This window comes from Hetaerina americana, unplaced genomic scaffold, assembly GCF_022747635.1.
Source record: "Hetaerina americana unplaced genomic scaffold, ioHetAmer1.1.p SCAF_4, whole genome shotgun sequence".
Lineage (NCBI taxonomy): Eukaryota > Metazoa > Arthropoda > Insecta > Odonata > Calopterygidae > Hetaerina > Hetaerina americana.
Window position 1 is genome coordinate 55,133,144 of NW_027286985.1, and position 18,417 is coordinate 55,151,560.

Sequence of the window (18,417 nt, forward strand, 5' to 3'; positions counted from 1 at the left end):
GATCCACTTAAGTAATAGCATATCACTCAAATTGGAGTGAACGTATATTAATTCCCTCGGGTGTTTAATCTTCGTGTTTGCTGTCATTGTTGTTGTACGAGCTATTTTTTTAAATTACCCAATAGTAGAATTCCTTCGCGATGCTTTGTAGGCACTTCCTCATCGAATCACTCGCTTACTCATTCCACCGTTGACTATATGTTTTTTTTCTCCTTATGGCAAAACTGTAAATGCACGTATAGTTTTCTAACGCATCTCGAGCGTGAGTTAGCGAAAAGGGAAGAATCAGCGTAAATTTCGCAACCAGTGTCTTCAGCGAGTTTGCTCATGAGCACGGAGACCTTCGCCTCGGTAAATACCTCCATGGTAGACCGTAAGGAGGTTGGCAGTTCTCTCCAGTTAAGGTAACCGCCGACCTTGATATACATGGATGCCTTAAGAGCCTCTGTCGGGCGTTCGATCGTGATGAACCATCAATTTGGACCTCGCATGGCCTCCTTCGGGTGCCGGAACAGTTTTTCTACGTCCCGAAGGGGCCATCGCTCATCAGCCTTGATACGTGAAAAAAAAGATCATGGTCAAACGACTTCGATTCATGCATTCGTCATTCGTCGATCAGACCTAAGGGTTGAAACATGCTACCGTTCAATTTTGTGTTTTCATTCGGCTGATATTAATACCTTTCCAATACACTACTGATGGTTTTTAAGTAAAATCACTGACCGGTTGACGAAAAATTGACAGGTTTTACCTTTGTTGTTCATTGAGGTACAGCGTAATAATGTATGATCTAGTATATTATAAAGAGCACTTCTAATGGAATGTTATTTTGCGTGTGAACAGCGAGGAATTTATTGCCATTTGATTTTGAAGTAAAAATAAAAATGATTTTCACTCTTCCTCGTCACTGCCCATCAGCTCGGGAACGATCTATCGTATCTTAGATAATAGAGTCTCTTTCCTAGTGCCTTCGATTTAAAAACTAGTATTAAAAAGGGTTGATATTAAAAATATTTTCATGTACTCTTGCCAAAGGTCATGTCAAAGGACGAAGTTTGGTAGAACTACACAGGAGTATTAATAATCTTACCCCCTTTTCAGGCTTATTTAGTAATAAGTGAAGCGATAAAAAGTAATCTGAAATTGACCAAATTTCTATAAATAATATTCCGACCTTTCCTTGAATACTTATTGTGTTTTTTTCTAACAGCATATAGAATCTATTGAGACCAAATATTTCTTTGTCTGCAACTCAAATTCCTTTATTGATTGATCAACTTAGAACAATAGGGTTACGACATGCAATTATAAATTCAAAGTATTTTAGAAGATGAAATAAAAGGTATTGGTATACAGGCCAAAATGCCTGGTTCTTTATCAGAATATGGTGAATAGGTCAGTATATTTCGATCCCTGCTTGAATTCTCATATAGGTGGAAAGTGTGTAAAATGAGTACTCGGGCTGACGGATGGGACATGTGTGTACCGCCTTAAGAGTAGGCTAATGCCGATGTTGGGATTCTCATTAACATCCTCTGTTCCTTTAAGAGCATCGTGCTATTTATTAATCCACTCACCTAATGACACAATTAGCCTCGGCCGTCAGTCGCCTGCTGTGATAACTATCATTAGAACTAGGAATCCTTGTCGTAGCATACTGGATTAATTTATAAAACGTTTGACTCACTATCCTAAGGTAGCTTTTATTCAACGGCATTTAAAGCTTTGAAATATATTTGCCAAAATTTGAAAAGGAACGTCATCTAGGATGAGATAATGTGAAATACATGCCCTGTTCTAAACTTTTGTCCCGTGATATACTAATTTTACATAAGCGTCGTCGTCGCAGCTAATGTTTTCAGCATATATCCGATAAAACTGTGTCCATATTGTTTATTTTGCTTATAAAATATTGTAGTTCATAAATTATCTTTGAGGTATCTCTAAAAAACGACTAGCAAAAATTGACGCCAAAATAAAGATCGTTCAAGTAGACATTTCCTGATATCATTTCATATTAACATGATTTCACATATTTTTCAATCGGAACATAATAATTTGATATTATTCTTTAATGTTACTAATGAATTATAAGTGCGCCATTAACCATTACATTATCTTATGCAATTGTTTAGCTCAACTTTTCACAATTTATTGGTTTAAAGTTGATAATTGACAATACATCATGGTTTTCTTTCCATGAAGGTTGTTTTTGCTTCCTCTTCATTGATATCGGTGTTGACTAATTGTTGACTTTGCGCCTGGAATAAAACTGGATTCCGGAGAATTGAAGTTGCGAAATATAGCCATGACAGAAAATGGATGGAAATGTATGGCCCTATGCAGAGCGCAGTTTGCGTATGTAGTTTTCAAGGAAAATATGAATACCCTAAAGCCATTCAACCCAATAACTAAAATAGAGAGAGCCCCCCCTTCTCAAGTAGAATTGCTCATCGGCTCGTCCTGTCATCTTAATTACGCCAATACAGAAACAAATTCCGTGCGGAATGGAAAAGTTTTTGTTATACTAAGTGCACATTCAGCAACTCAAAACGTTTAGATTAAATACGTTATCCGGTTGGTTTAGAATGACGGAATGTGTTAAAACCTACCTTGTTCACATGATCTCCATTATTCAATGCCAAATTGATAGCCGCCGTGAACATCCATTTGAGAACTACTAGTAGTGAGGTGACCTTTATGATTAACCCCTTCCTGCTGTGCTGGAAGAGTCGGACATAAGAAACTCCGCATGTTGTCCCATCAATGAAATGTAGGCTAATAATTTGAATATTCGATTTAGACTGGAGAGATGGGTATTTTATTTCCATCGCATTCCGAGTGCATCGTTAACTATGATTGAGCAGATCAGAAATCGACAAAGAAACTCGCAGATAGGAAAATGTGAAACTTCTGCGCACTTTTTTCTCTTTCCTTGCTTGCTTGCTTTAAGAGCTGGCTTTACCGTAAGAATAGTGTTGAAAGTTTAAATCTTAAGAGATTTTTTTTTAAGATTCAACAGGTAAATTGGCTAAGAAATTTATTTTCGAAACATTTCGAAAAACGTTTGCATAATCTGTATGATTTCTATTTCTTAAATCCTAATATTTAGTCTTATTATGGTTAGAAGTTATTCCTTTTTTAATTCCCAACATGCTTTTGGACCAGTGGCCTTCAACCAGACCCATAACCTGGCTTGACGAAATAATTTAAAATTCCTGTAACCCTTTCCAGCTTGTTCGTAGACAAAGGTCGCTGAATTAGCGAGAGGTAATTTATCTTCGATTTGGTTGAAATTATTTTTATGATCACGGCTGCTTAATGCAAGGAAAGGCGCAACCCAATTTATTCCATTCCCTCACTCTTTCATTGGCTGCATTTAAATTGCTCTATAAAAAATTAATTTTACCACCTTTATAGAATTTTCCGGTATGGGCGTTTGGTCGTATTTCCGTGCTTTTTTTTAATCTTCTCTTAGTATAGGCAGGTGAAACACCAGGAAAGATCATTTAAAACTGGGAGATAATACGGCGTTTCCGTCCACCCAAGCAGTTCATTGAGAAGCAAGGTTTTATTGCGTGGGCACCGGCTTCCGTGCGGCAAGTGTTGAAAAAAGATCCCGACGTAATTAATGAGAGAGCAGTACTGTTTCGTGTGGATGGTCCGCCATCATGTTGACGAGGCTTGAGAACCGACACCATCTCAGAAGTTCGAATTTTTCGGTGGCCACGTGCTCGGAGGCATAGCTTTCCACATTCCAAGTCAGTCTTGGGATTCCGATGTATCCAAGCTTCCCCATCCCCTCGCCCGCAGCACTCCCTTGGTCCATCTTGAAATACGACGAAAAAAAAGTGACGCCCCACAACGGCCTTGCTCCATTCAGCTCTCCACTTTCTTTTTTTCTTCCCATATTATCCGGATTCTGTTTCCCCCGAAGCTTGCCCACCCATCTATTTCAGTGTTTAATCGCTCCAAGTTCACTCCACCTGCTTATTATGGCTCTTTCGAGGAATTGAATTGCTTCGAAATTGGCTTCTTGGCTGCTTCAGAAGAAGGGAATAAATTTGCCTCGGTATAGTTACGAATTTAAAAAAAATAAGTTTTATCGTATTTAGTCAGTCTATTTTCTGGAGTTGGCGAACATTCCAGTGAGTTTGTGACAACCTGGAGTGCGTACCTATTCTTTTCGTCTTTCCTTTCATGCGATTTTTTTACATTCGTGAAGAATTTCAACGTTTGAATTCAATTCTGTATTCACGAGTAATTTCATCATACCTATTGGAACTAAAGAATTAATTTTAAGAAACTATCGTCTTAGTGCCAAATTAATAACTGAGATATTGTTTCTGTTATTTAATAATTCTTATTGATAAGTATGGCTGTATATATTGAGCCTATATTATTTTCTGATCCCACTTTAGGTGGAAGTTATTACTACACATTATTAATTCTTGTTTTTTATGATTGATAACTAGTAGGTTCCCTTAAATTAGTCTCTTCTTCTCTCTTAATGATTGTTCATGTAACGTTAAAGCTTTATATCATTCCGTCATTAAAATTAATCCGTTAAAATGACCCACTTTGTTCGGAACATGAAAGACTTATTCAGTTATCTCGTGTTTCTATCCGAAAAAAATCTTGATTTACTGGAAATCTTAATGCAAATAAAACATCGAACCATCTAAAAAAAATTTTAAACAGCCACAAAATTGAGACATGGTAATTACGTTGAATTAGTGCTGGTATTCATATTTGACAACAATTCCAATCAGTGTGAACTTCAATGGGTTCTATGGTTACGAAATATTTTCTTAATGTAGCCCAAAACGTATCATTTATAACTCTATATGCATGTGTTTCGTAGTTACTCGAACAAAATAATATTTGATTGATTGTTTCATCATACCTTTTATCTTAGGATTTCTCTCTTCTACTATAAAGCATTTACCACGTTAGGTAATTAAATTTTCTATTCAAACCGATAGAGATAAATATTCGGGACTCTGGAACATCGCCCTAGTACATCATCTTCGTTGGTGATGTGTTATTTTAATTAATACATGATTTAAAGATTAGCGCGTTTTTTGAAAACCTACATCATCAATAATAGTAATCTAGGCCATAGAGGTCTCAGATAGTATTTAATGTCGAACGTCAATGAAAAGTATTGCTTTAATTGTTCAATAAGAGTAATCTAGGCCATAGAGGTCTCAGATAGTATTTAATATCGAATGTCAATGAAAAGTATTGCTTTAATTGTGCAACATGGCCACAGCGAGAAATAATAGTGGTATCTCCTTCGAGCACACTTTTTTATTTTCTTTTTTGAATTATCTCAATTGGAAAACGGAAGACATCTTTCGTTTATGGGTTGGTACTGAATTAATTCTTAGTGGAATTAGTCCGTCATTTTTCATCGACGCCGAAGAGCTCAAGGCATCTTGACAAGCAATTAATAGGCGTGATGGAAGTAAGCGGAAATGTAACTCATATTTTTACGCTGATTTATCGGTCTGGTTTCTTCTTAGCATTTGCTTGCGTCGTTAAACTTCAACGCTGACATCAAACTGTAGAAGGCCACCATTTATTTATTGCATTAAGCTTAATATCGTTTTCACTGTTTTGTTGAAATCTTGCAACTGGTCTGCTCTGCAGATGATACGAGTCAAGTTAAGAGTGCATTACCACATTTACTTTTCGAATTATTATTGATGGGTTTGCTTTGTGATTACGATAAAGCTTAAAGTTTACGAAGGATTCAGTTTACTCTTTCCGAGTCGCCGAACACTACTTCTCACCTCGCGGTGCACTTTACATCCCTTTCCGTCTCGTTTGGAATTATTGCTTCCATAGCCTTCCCCGTCCTCGAATAGTTTTCTTTTTCCTCTTTTCAAACCTCCCAACACTCTCACTCTCTCGCTGAGTGGAGGCACCCTTTCTTCTCTAGCGGTTCTCGCGGAAGCTTGGTCGGCCTCTTGAGAGAGCGTCCTTCACCCACCTTCTCTTCTTTTTTTTTGTTTAAGCTGGCCACACCCAAACGAGAGCGTCTGTCCGTGGTTACTCATTTCTATTTTGACTAGTAAGGGCGAATTCCTCGAAATACCTCGACTCACGTGATGACATAGTCTTCTCTATCCGATCGGTCGATTGTGTATAGAAATATATTTTCAAGAGAATAAATTGGAATAGTTTCCTTATTCGGTCGTAATAAGAGATTTATTTATTCGTGCACTCATGAATGTGTTTCCGGGTCACTGCTGAAGAATGTTGAAGAATTGTTTTGAGGTCGGGTGCCATTACTGCTCCCAATGATCAATCGCGCGTCTGAATATTATCCCTTTCATATTTAAGATATTTTTTGAAGATTATAATTAATGGCTATGATTTTAGGCAGAGTGCCTAGTATCGTGTTGAAGTTTTAATTGTTTGGGCTATTTCAAATACGACTTCGCTAATTCTTTCAGATGCCTAACGTGTAGAATATTTTCTGCTCAAGAAAATTTGTTACTTCAGGCAGCGGTAGCGGTGCTTCGAAGAGAACTTTTCCACTTTTGTAGAACGATTTGATTTATTCGAGTCTTGTTTTCACATTTTTCAAAATTAATCTTACATATTTATGCCCTTTTCGCTTTCAAAATTTATGGATATTAGCTAGATATACTTTCATTCAGCAAATATTATAAGCATATTCCACTACTAAGATATGTTACTCAAACTATATTCAGAAACATCTTTTTAGCTTCATTTTGTCGTTTACACCTATATCGTCATATTGTTGACCGATTTACTTATTATATTTACGGTTCATAAATGTTTCACTGTTACCCTTTGTCGTTTGGTTATACTGATATAGGGATAAAAAAATGTTTGCATCCTGAGGACAAATACCTCTTCAGAATGTGAAAACCATACTTTTCCGCCTCCAAAGGTATATATTTATCGCCCGCTTTGTGAAAACAAGGTCATATCGCATTTTGCGTAAGATGTCTTGGGAAAAGGATTTAACGCAAAAATAAGGTCTTTCTGCAACTTCAGCTTCTTGAGATAAACATGTTTTTCAGCTGTAGAAAATTTTTACTATGCCCTAAAGGAAAAATGAACAAATATTCCTTTCGCCATCAGTTTTAATGAGGGGCATTTCTTTGAAAATTAAACTGAGATAGTACAAAATTAATTACTCCCATATTCCTTGAATACGACAGGCAAATTTCTTCCTATTTTTTACTTCAAACATAAATATTCAATTTCTCTCTCATTCTCATTATTCTCGTTAACTTTTTAAGGAAGATACTAAACAAAGATCCTGGAAGGAAGGTACAATATCAATAGTAATAGTGAAGGAATGAAATATCGCCTCGTAATTTATCTTCTCGTCAATATACGAGTATGTATCATCCTCAACGAACCGAGTATAATGAGTAGACATGAGAGTAGTTGGAACGATAGAGACAGTCATTAGGCGTTCAAAAACATAAATGCAAGCCATAGACACAAGAAAACGGGCAAAAAAAATTTCTTTACATTTTTCGGAATTAACCAATCCTGCTGACCATTTCAAAGAAATTTTGTATGGATACTCATTTATATTTATATACGCATCCATGTGCTCATTTAATTGTATGTGCATATGAGAGTGCGTATTTATTAGTTAATGTTTGCAAACTCACTCGGCAAGCAGTTAAAACAATATAGGCATGTATAAATAGATATTCATATGGTAAGAATTAATAGATCGAAAACCAGTGATTGAGTTTGGAGGAAAAACAAGATATTAAATAATTCTGGAAGAGCACAAAGGGGGGGAGGGAAAGAAATCCCCAAGGAATTTACTCTCAACTCTCTATCTCTCGTTGCATTCCTCCTGCAGGTACCTACCTACATATTTTTATGGGCGCGCCCGAATAAATTTAATCCACCCCGTGGGAGGGGGTTTGAGAAGGGTGAGGGACGCGTGAGTCGGCGGCCTTTGCCTTAACGCTCAGACTCTCCAACCTTCAGGGTCATTGGCAGTCCTTCGGCGGGAGAAGGGGGGGGTGGACGCTTGCGCGGTCGTGACGGGTGTCCACTGCTGAAAGTCTCACCCCCCGCGTCAAGGCGGACGCCCAGGAGGAAGAATGATGAGAGATGTTAGTGGTGACTCCGCAAAATTTCCTCGTCTGTGTGTGTGTGTGTGTCCGTCTTACTACTCTCTCTGAAAAAAAAATATCAAGCATCGCATCCAGGAGAGGGGAAGAGCCGCGAGCGCATCCTCACGCAAGGTAGTCCTTCCTCATCAGCCGAAGCGAGGGAAATACTAATCGCCTGAAATATTAACGCGAGGAGGGAGCGACGACTGAGAGTCGCGGGGACACGGGTGGGCGGTTGAAAAGGGGGAAGAATTCATATATCCAGAGTTCCTCGAAGGACGAGATAATATCTGTGATTAAAGTCGATGGTTTTTTTTCGTGGACCCGGAAAAGAACAAGGAGGCTTAGAGAGAGTGGGTGTATCCGCGGAGGAATAATGTAATGTCATTGGTTTGACTCAAAAGCCCCTCAGACCAACCGCAAGTGGTATTTATTTCTGGATCGTAGATGGGGACTGAAGCCGGGTGAAAGGCCAAGCGTCGCATGATCCCTAGATATGGGTGCCATTCATTGGTGTTAAAGATGAGGCACAGTGAAGTGAATAACGAGTTTCCGTTAAGTTACTTTAGCTTCGCATGTACAGTATATTCTTCGAGAATTCCTGTAATATTTTTGTCTACCCGATGCGTTTTTGTAAGTAGTGGTTCCGAGCCGTCCACTAGATCGGATCGCAAACACTCGGTTGCACTCTTCCCAGAACTAATCTCTTAAAGAGCTAGAACCCTGCGGCTTATGAGTTTTGGCAATATTGCAAGATTAAGCAAACGCAACCTTGTTGACTTAGTGCGCCTGGTTTGTTTGATTGAGGGACCGGGAGGCCAGCTTTCAAGGAAAAATAGTTTTTATAACTTTGGAGGCCAGTAAACCAACGGATATTTTTTATATTTGCTCAACATTTTGGGAATTAAGCATAATTTTTTTCTCATCCTTCATGAGACCGTGACCAGCACTTGACCGTTCGATCCTGTTACTATTCCGAGCGGGACTTTTATGGTTTTCATTTGAGGGCCTATTGAGAGGATGATAACGTACCTTCATTTTCACCATGCTCCTGATAAAGAACTTAACTCGATAAAATCGTCGTTGCGCATTTTAGTAAATATCCCGTTTTCGAAGGCTAACTCGAGTTCTTACACAGATGGTATCCTGAAGGAATGCCTAGTCATTGCTAAATTTATCGAAAAACAATGACCATGAGTTGCAGGAAAACTAAGCTATGAATACTTCTTTTAACTAGTCAATTGAAATCTGTGAAACAAAAATTCGTGATTTTCAACAAATATATTACAATCACCACCCTAGATTTTGGCATAATGGAGAAAACTCTCCCAATGGTGGGCTTTGTTTGGGTTAATATAGAAGGGAGTACGAGGTAAAAACTGATTCATGTTCATCTAGTATTCTAGGTAACGCCGCCAGGCTTGAATGAGAACAGATAAGAAACAAGGGGTGCACAATTGTGCATATAACCGTTTATGAGCATTAATTTGCGCTCATAAAAATTCGTGCAAATAAAAATTTATTTACCAAGGACATGATAGCCCTAAGGGTCTACCCTCTATAGTCATCTATCCGGGGAATGACTGTGGTTATTATCCACGCATCTCCATGCACTTCTGGAAAACAATTTTCGCTCTATTAGAAATCTCTCACTTGATGTGTGGTACTCTAGCCTTAAATCGAGTGTGTTTGAAACAGCACCTAATGCTTTAATCTAATTATATACTTCCAAGGCTAAACCTAATCGGTAGCCTGTTTCAGTTTCCCTGATTTGCTAAAGCAAAGAGATTAAGACCTTAACATTTTTAGGAATCAACATTAACGACTGCGACCCTATAGAATGACGCAGCTCAGGCTGTCCTAATCAATAAATCCAACGAAAAATAATATTTTTTTTTCATCGGGATTGAATGAAAAAACTTGATTTGTGATCCATTATTTTTAATTTTACATTTATTACTTTATAATTCCTGTAAATATTCGGTCAACTGGGTGTTATTTTTATCGTATAAAATGTGAAGTCATTTTGCTTCTGTTTCTACCCTTGAAAAGGCCGATACAGTTGTGAAATTGGATGGGTACGCTACCTTATTTCAGTAACTTAAGATTCAGTGAAAAGCACAACTTTTGTACTGTTTTTACTGTAGGAGTGAAATCGCTCCGTCCCTTTATCGCCTAACAGTATTTACAACTTTGATATAGTCGGGAAAATATTTCGAGTCGGAATACTGACCTCTGTCAATCACTAAAATGATTCCTCGATCACCCTTTTTTTTGAGCTCACGTTCCTTCGATTGTAGAATGTGCAATTGGAATTATATTGCTCAGAAAATTGTTTGCGGTCTATCCACCGCTACACGGCATCATTACAAGTGAATTTGGTCATCGTCACATCTCCATCACCCCGGCGGCGGGCCGCGTCTTTTCCTGGTAAATCTAACCGAAGTGAGAGACGTAAAGGGGGTCATTAGGGAACGGGATCAGGAAATAGGAAACGATCTTGGCCGGGAAAACACTAGAGCGTGGAGGGATGCTCGTATCGAAAGTGAGAGGATGATGATGATTCGAGAGGAAATTTGCGGTGTTGCACTAGGTGGCGGTATCCCGAGGATTAATATTTTTTCGGCTTTCACCCGATTACCTCTCTCCGTCCCCGAAATGGCCCAACCCCCCTTGGGACCCTCCTGACCTTCGTCGCTAATGGGAAGTCGAGGTTGCTCCAGCGCAGATGTTCCGAACGCTGTGAGAGGTGTTTCGAAATGCATTTACCTACTGCGACCCATTAGCGCCGCTGGCACGTACAGGGATGGGCAGGCTTGCGCGTCGAAAACATTTACTTTGGCCGTCTACGGCGACACCTTTCATAATATTTGAACTTTTCACGTCCAGTGGTTGTTGTTTCGATTAGTAGGGAGACCAACCAATGTTCTGGGTTTAACCCACAACTCTGAATAGGCATTATTGCATGCTTAGGTAGACGCTTAAATTTGGTGGTGAATAATTCTCCTTGGACCATTTCCCCGCAAAATGACCGAAAATGGGTTGGGGCATTGTATACTTTCGTACAGGGCTGAGAAATTGAGTTCAGGTACAGGAAACTAGGTTTTATTTTCAGCTCAAGAAACCGGTTTATTTTATCAATGGATCATTTAAATGTGTGTGCCTAAAGACTACTCTTTTCCGACTTTTTGGTGTGACTCAGTTGTCGCAACGCACTCATAACAATACAAATTAGCATCATGCAGCTTGCATTGAATGATGACTCTTTTTGCTTCAGAAATCTCAAAGTTTTTGTCTTTAGCAATATGTTTTCATGATTTAACCTAGAAAAACGTTTCTTGTTGCTACTGAGGCAATCAATTCTTGGACATTACTTGTGACTTCTATTAGTGTGCTACATTAAACCGTTGATAGTTGACAATCGTCTGCTTTTGTTATTCTTTTCATAAAATTACGTGAGTCTCACCGAGTATTTATTTTCAGGACCGTACTGAGGCTAGACATTACGGATAGCTCTGTGCCAGTGGTGAATCACGTGTAATACACTTTTCGCCAGGAAAATTTCACTACACCCAATTCAAGCTACGGTGCCGTTCGAACCTAATTATATCCCTTGTGTATTTTACCACTCATCTGTCATTGCCGACGACGTTATAAGAGTACCAGTAGTTCTTGACGCTGATAAAAGGATCACCCCGGACTTTTCTGTTCTATCTGACTACCTCACTGTCTACTTTGATCTATGTAAACGATTCCAGTCATTTTTAAAACTACCAATGTTATAAACTTGAAAATATTTATTTCATATCTTGCATCTGCGTTTATGTCTCTTGGTTTTCACAGTCACCTCATTTCTTGTACTACAAAGAAAACTCTTTTTATACAAGTATCGTCAAACTGTCAACACGCAAGTGCAAGGTAAATATTTAAATGATATAGAAACGTGTTTTAATTGGCTCATAAAATGAGAAGCTTTTTTGGGCGAGTGTTAATCCTATTGTCTCGGTGTTATTTTATTTCTTATGGAGTTTTAAATTAAATATATTTTAGCATTCTCATCTGCCATTCAAATATTAATTGTTGAAGCGTTAAACCATTGCAAGATTTTTCATTTACCGCTCAAGGTATCACATCACATTAAAAATAAGACTTGAAGGATTTTCAGACACTCATAAAATTGGTATTTATACATTCTAATCAGCCTAATGGCCTTCAAAACTTAAGATTAAAATCTTGACATTTTAGATGAAGGTAATACCTGCGTAAGCAAAAGTTAGTGAGAGAGAATTCCAGCACTGGAAATATTTTGTTCCAAAGCCATTAAAAGCTTGAAAATCAATTTCCCTGGTCAGAGGAGCTTTTTCAATCTCAATTTCACCAACTTCCAATTTCGCTTTTCCTATATTCAATCTGATCTTCTTGAAAGTGAACGTTCGCCCACGAATGGTCATGATGGTGTATTGCCTCTCGTCTAACGCTGTGGTCCTTGCCAGGACATCCGGAAGTACGGCGTCCGTCGCTGGAACCGGAAATTCCCTGTGCCTGTATAAACACCTTGACCCTTCCCTGGCAAAAAGATAGTTTTTTTTCTGCAAGGGAGACAGACAGTGACAGCGACAGGTTTACCAACCAGTCGAATCGTCGAAATCACGGCCTTAACGACCAACAGCCGGGAGTAACCTTGACTAAAATTAATCTCGCCTTAAGACTAATGAAAAATGAAGGCATCAATCATAACGAGCGGTAGATTTGCACGAGGAAGATTTGCTAGCCTGGGCTGCATAGAAATTTAGTTCCAAAGCATCTAGTTGCGTCTGCAGTGGACCCTTCGGTGAATCGGCGGCGAGGAATGCGGAAAGCGGCCGCTCGGACCGTGTTTTACGATTGCGTGGCTCCTTTCATGGGGACACCACCTCCTCTCCTTCCCAAGGTGTTATTTTTTTAACAGTGCACATTCCCTTGCTTCCTCCGGGCTCCACGTCTAAATTCCAAATAGGGATGGATTTAAGTATTCAAGCTCAAGTGGCAAAGAGCAGGGGACCATTTCACGTTTCCTTAGGCTCTCCTGTGATGGAGCGAAGAGTACCCCATAGGTTCGACCTTGTCAACGGGAATGTGTCTGAATTCTTTCCTTAGACCCTGAACTTGTTCAAATGCGTCACACTTCCTCAGACTCCGATCATGCTAATTACCGCATCAGGTTGTACCACATGAGTTCGTTTCCGCTACCTATTTGTTGTAACTGGTTGATCAAAGGAATGTGAAATGAAAAGTGTAATAAAGTATGGGCGGCGTGCTGGTCATAAATAAATGTCGTTTCCGGAAGGTCATTAATATGAAATCAAGCATATTCTTAAGAGTTGAAAAAAGCCACAGTTTATTGGAAGTGATCTAATTGCACAAAAAATTAACTGGAAAGTCAGTCATCATACTAACTTACCGAATTTATATTATATTTTAATGTTTTTCTGCGTTCTTTTACGACTATTGTCCTTCAGGGTAGGGTGTGCGTGACATGAAATTCCCCCCACACATTTCCCATAATTTTTGTCGAACCTTACCAATGAAAGAACCAGCCGAGTTATCCTTGGTTTTAGTACTTACCGATCCGGTTATTCCGTCGAAGAGCTCATGCGCCGGCTAACCCGAAGGTCGTAGTTCGAATCTCCTTTGTGTTCAGATTTTGCTTTCCGTTGTATGTGCTTTTATTTATTTTTATTCCGTGAAATACTCTCAATCTGCGAGAAATCAGAAAATGGGAGTATTTCTTTTGGTTTACGCGTTATCTCTGGCTAAATGAAAGTGATTTCGAATTATCTTTATTATCAAATCATCAAAAATCCGGAAACTATCGTAGAATTTACGTAATGATTTTTTTATCGTAGGCGCTTCATTTACTTAAGTGTTAAAATAAATACATTCGCTTAAAATGCGACAAAGAATTACTAAAAAAGACTTAATTCGGTGAAATTGCTTCATAATGATAAATTGCTTTATATCCTGCAAGATATTTTTAATACCTTTGATTTGGGTTTCGTTGCGGTAGAACGAAATACAACTTTTGAGCTTGCATCTCAAAACATGGCTCATGCGTAGTAAAATAAAGTAAATTATATAAGTAAATAATATAAGTAAATTATATTTAATGATAAAATGAGATTTTATAGCAAAAGCCTTATTTCGAGGAGTCCTCTACTGAGTGGGTGTACGGTGACATTTTCCGAAAGAGGTAAAATAGTCAAATAGCATAGACGCCGAAATCTATCTCAGGAATCTCAATCAAAATATAATTTCCAAGCGGATAGAATATTAGTAATCCTTCTGCGATCAATGGAATCTTTAAGAATCTCTCATCCTCGGCAAATAGTGTGTGCATAAAAAAAGTCTCATAAAATAGGGCGGTCACTTAGCGTGACTGCTGCTCGGTTATGCGTGCGTTCTCCCTCTTGTTTCACCGTTTATATTGCATCAATTTGTAATGCAAGGCTCAAGTAGCTATTTCAAGGACTCTCCCCGCCACTGCTGCCCGTGGACGTATCGTACGAAATCGGTGCGCGATCCTTTCGAATCAGGCAAGGGGAGGAAATCGGGGATGTATTCGATGGCCAGCTGGACAAATACCGGTTTTCTCGTAGGCGGCTGCGCGGGGGCTTCTCAACGGGGAAGGAGTATTGGGCATGATGGAAAGATTGAAATCTTTTTGTCCGGAACAACTCGGTATTCCGCTCCGTACTTGGTTGTTACTGGATAATTAACGGTTCATTCGAAGGACTGAAGGGAATATTGTGAAAACCCATGCCTAGCTCTTCTTTATTCTCTTCATTCAAAATTAAAATTCAAGAAATAAATCATAGTTTATTTTAATTCAAGTCTAAATGTAAAATAAATGGGAAAGGAAAAAGTCTTCGTTGCAATGTTATTTGATGCTATTGGTGTTGGAACTGAGTTTCGTTCGAAATATTTTGAATTTTCTGTTTTATAGCACTAAGTAGATTTTGATCAGTCATTAGTTAATTTTTTGGAATTCGGAGTCTTATTTACAATCATTCTTTTAAGCATTCAACGCAGAATTACATTTTAATTATGTTCATTTTATTAACCACATTCTTCAAAAGTGAAAATTTTACTGTCAATTTCCGAGATGAATGTCGAAGAATGAATGTGGATTCCACTTCTTAGTTAAGCGAGGCGTCTTGGAGAATCCCCGGCAGCATTGAAGCTTAGACGATGGATGGGCCCGTCGTTTTTATCCGTCACCCTCGGAGAAAACATTGCCACATGACAGGTGATGATGAAATGAATATTTCCTCAAGGACGGCAATTTTTCAAACGTAATGAATTCTTTCCGTCATTTGTTGGTCCGTCTAGGTCCATTGAATGTTTTCCGCTGATAATGACCTCTTTTAACGGCCAAGGTGGTGATTCTGATGAACATTTTATCTCTACTGGTAATGTTATGTATCCCTTAAGGATGCATCAAATTCATATAAAACGATGAATACCCAAGTCAAATGCGACGTCCGTTCATTTAAGATTAAATATTCCTTAGTTAAGATTTTTCACACTCACTTCTGATATCCAAGTCACATTTGATATTCATATATGAATTAAATTGATATATTGGTCTTCCCTCGTGTATAAGAGTTCTGTTTCATTGGAGGTAATGAACAAAGGTATCAATTTTGTACTTTTTTTTTGAATTGCTATCAATTTCACTGAATGGCATTTTAGTATCTTTGTTAGCAGTGCGTAATGGTAAATGAACCAATAAGATTTTATCTTTGTAGTCAATTATTGGATAGCATAAGGACATTTTCATCCCGCTGAGTGTATTTGTATATTCTTTAGATAGTAATACAACTTAATCTCATTGAGAAATTGCAATATAAATGTTCCGGTGTTCTTCATGAAAGTGGTAGTTAACACCGTACTGCTTATTTAGGCTTACGGGAGTATCAGGGATCTCTCGGCGATCGCGTGTTGGCGTACACTTGATTTCGCCAGTTAGAAGCGTGTCTGCTTCTCGTCTTTTCTTCGCATTAACCTTCAATCTTTTGCGAACCAAAGGGTCGTGCGTCTCAACTTTTAAATGCCTATTTACAAACTTTGACGTGTTTTAATTCTTCTCTCCCTCCCGTTTTACAGACCAACCGGATGACCAGCTGGATAGACGGTAGCTTCGTGTATAGCACGAGTGAGGCCTGGATGAACTCAATGCGGTCCTTCCACAATGGTACGTTCCGGTGTGGCGACGAGGAGGAGGACGCGGACGGCGTGGTGGTCGCCAAGCGGTGGGCGTTGGAGGGCGAGGACGCCGAGACGATGGCCCGTTCCCAGATGCCGCCGAGGAACAAGGGGAGGGTGCCGCTGTTCAACGCCCCCGTGCCCCACGTCCTGAGGAACCTCAGCCCCGAGAGATTGTTCCGTGAGTGCACGCCTCTTTTCTTCCGAGTAGATCTCACGACCCGCCCTCGAAAAAAATGGGATGGGCTCCCAAGGGAATTTCCGGTTCGTTTACGTCGGCGAATCTGCATTCTCCGACTGGTCCTAAGTTATTAAGCTTACATACAGCCCCGTTAGCCGTGCCATGAGTTTTTACAGCATGAAGCCACAGAGCGGTTTTACATAATGAAACCTCGAAATAATTCATGCAGATATTCATGCCGTACTTGAAAATATTTTTTTTTATCGAGCAAAAGATTTTTCTGGGCTGGCTGGAGTGCCATGTAACTATTTAGCCTTTTGGTTTTCCACTCAGACTGTAAGCAATTCTTTTTAAGCTAGAGCATTTGGCCAACGAATAAATGTAAAAAATGTATTTATTCCCACAAGAAGGTAAAATTCCATCCTTTGAAATCCCATTGACTGTAAGTCATATGGTGGCATAATCAACCTACCAAATAGGGTCCACATATGTTATTTGCGGCATGTCCACAGCTGCCATGATCAGTTTCCTATATGCAAGTGGAGTTCTCATCCAACGACAACAATAATGTTAAATGCAATTAGGTATATAAATTACGACCCAGATTTAAATGTTCAAACTTTCGCATCACTACATGGTCCCCATCTATACCAACAATTTCTTTTTCTATTAAACTGTTTAAATCAATCATATTTTCTCGCTCGAAATAACACACCATTCCAGGCAAAACTTTCGAACAGGGGCGAAATCATTTTTTCTGGGCGCTAACGTTAATTCACTGCCTATTTTCTAGCACAGCTTACAGCCGTTGATCTTACGACCCAGATACATCGATTGGGGGTAATACCAGAAAAAGTTTTATATTGCTTTTTTGAGGTGATTTAGAAGAATAGTAATGATGCTTGTTACATCATTAATGGAATAAATGAGTGTACATTTAAAATAGCAAAAATGGCAGTGCATTATATTGTACTCGCCACATAATTGTGCAAAATTGAAACTTTTTCATGCCAGCATAGGCATAAATGCTGACTATAGACCGTGAATAAGGATAGCAGGAGAGATTTTCGTAAGTGTAGGAGAGATAAGGTGAGGATTGATGGGCGACGAAAAGGATGTAGATTGGAAACAAAACATTTTTATCGGTCTGCTACGCTGTTTTGGTCATACTGAGATGAAGGATGAGAATATAATCACCAAATGGATATATGAGAGAAGGGAATCGCTTGAGAGGAAGGGGTGGACCAAGAAAGTCATGGGTGAATGTAGTAGAAGAGAGAGAAGAATTGTCAGAAACGAAAGTAGGTTCGTATGAACACACGTATTAATGTGGCAGGCGGAATAAGTATAGAAGGACAGAGCACTAGGGATAAAATTATTAAAAGAGTCACCTTCCTTTCGTGATGGACAAACGTGATTTTTCATTTTTCCTTTCTCATAGGAAAATGGCATGAAATGTTCATGCGTGTGTTATTAATGCGATATATAAAAAAAGACCGGGATGATTCTTTAAATTGTTTGTCTCCTTAGTTCTTCAGTGACCTTTTTGTGTTTGTCCTTTTGTTCTTAATTTAACTCTGAAAAGTATTTTTGAGCCACTAAAACTTAACAAAAATATATCTCTAAATACGTAACCAGTGAGCACTGCACATTGCATTTCAATTGCTAACGAAAAAACGCATGTATTAATGTATGCTGACACATATCTGATTTATTATTGATTTTGATACTATATCCCAAAGAAGTAACCCATCACAGTTTAGGCGGCAGTAGGTTGGTTTGTAATAGTGTTCGCGGTATGTGACCCAGGTTGACGGTTGCCATTGTCATACCTACGCCATTTAAATTTTAGGAATAACATGATTA

The 18,417-nt window shown here is 38.8% G+C and overlaps 1 protein-coding gene across 1 annotated transcript in view; it reads left to right on the forward strand.

The window, feature by feature from the left end:
• The window catches only part of Duox (dual oxidase), a 251,019-nt gene that overhangs the window by 165,529 nt on the left and 67,073 nt on the right, over nucleotides 1-18,417 (forward strand). The window contains exon 5 of the mRNA XM_071589948.1: nucleotides 16,272-16,551. Coding sequence (XP_071446049.1) covers nucleotides 16,272-16,551 — 280 coding nt within the window. The remainder of the gene's footprint in view (nucleotides 1-16,271; nucleotides 16,552-18,417) is intronic.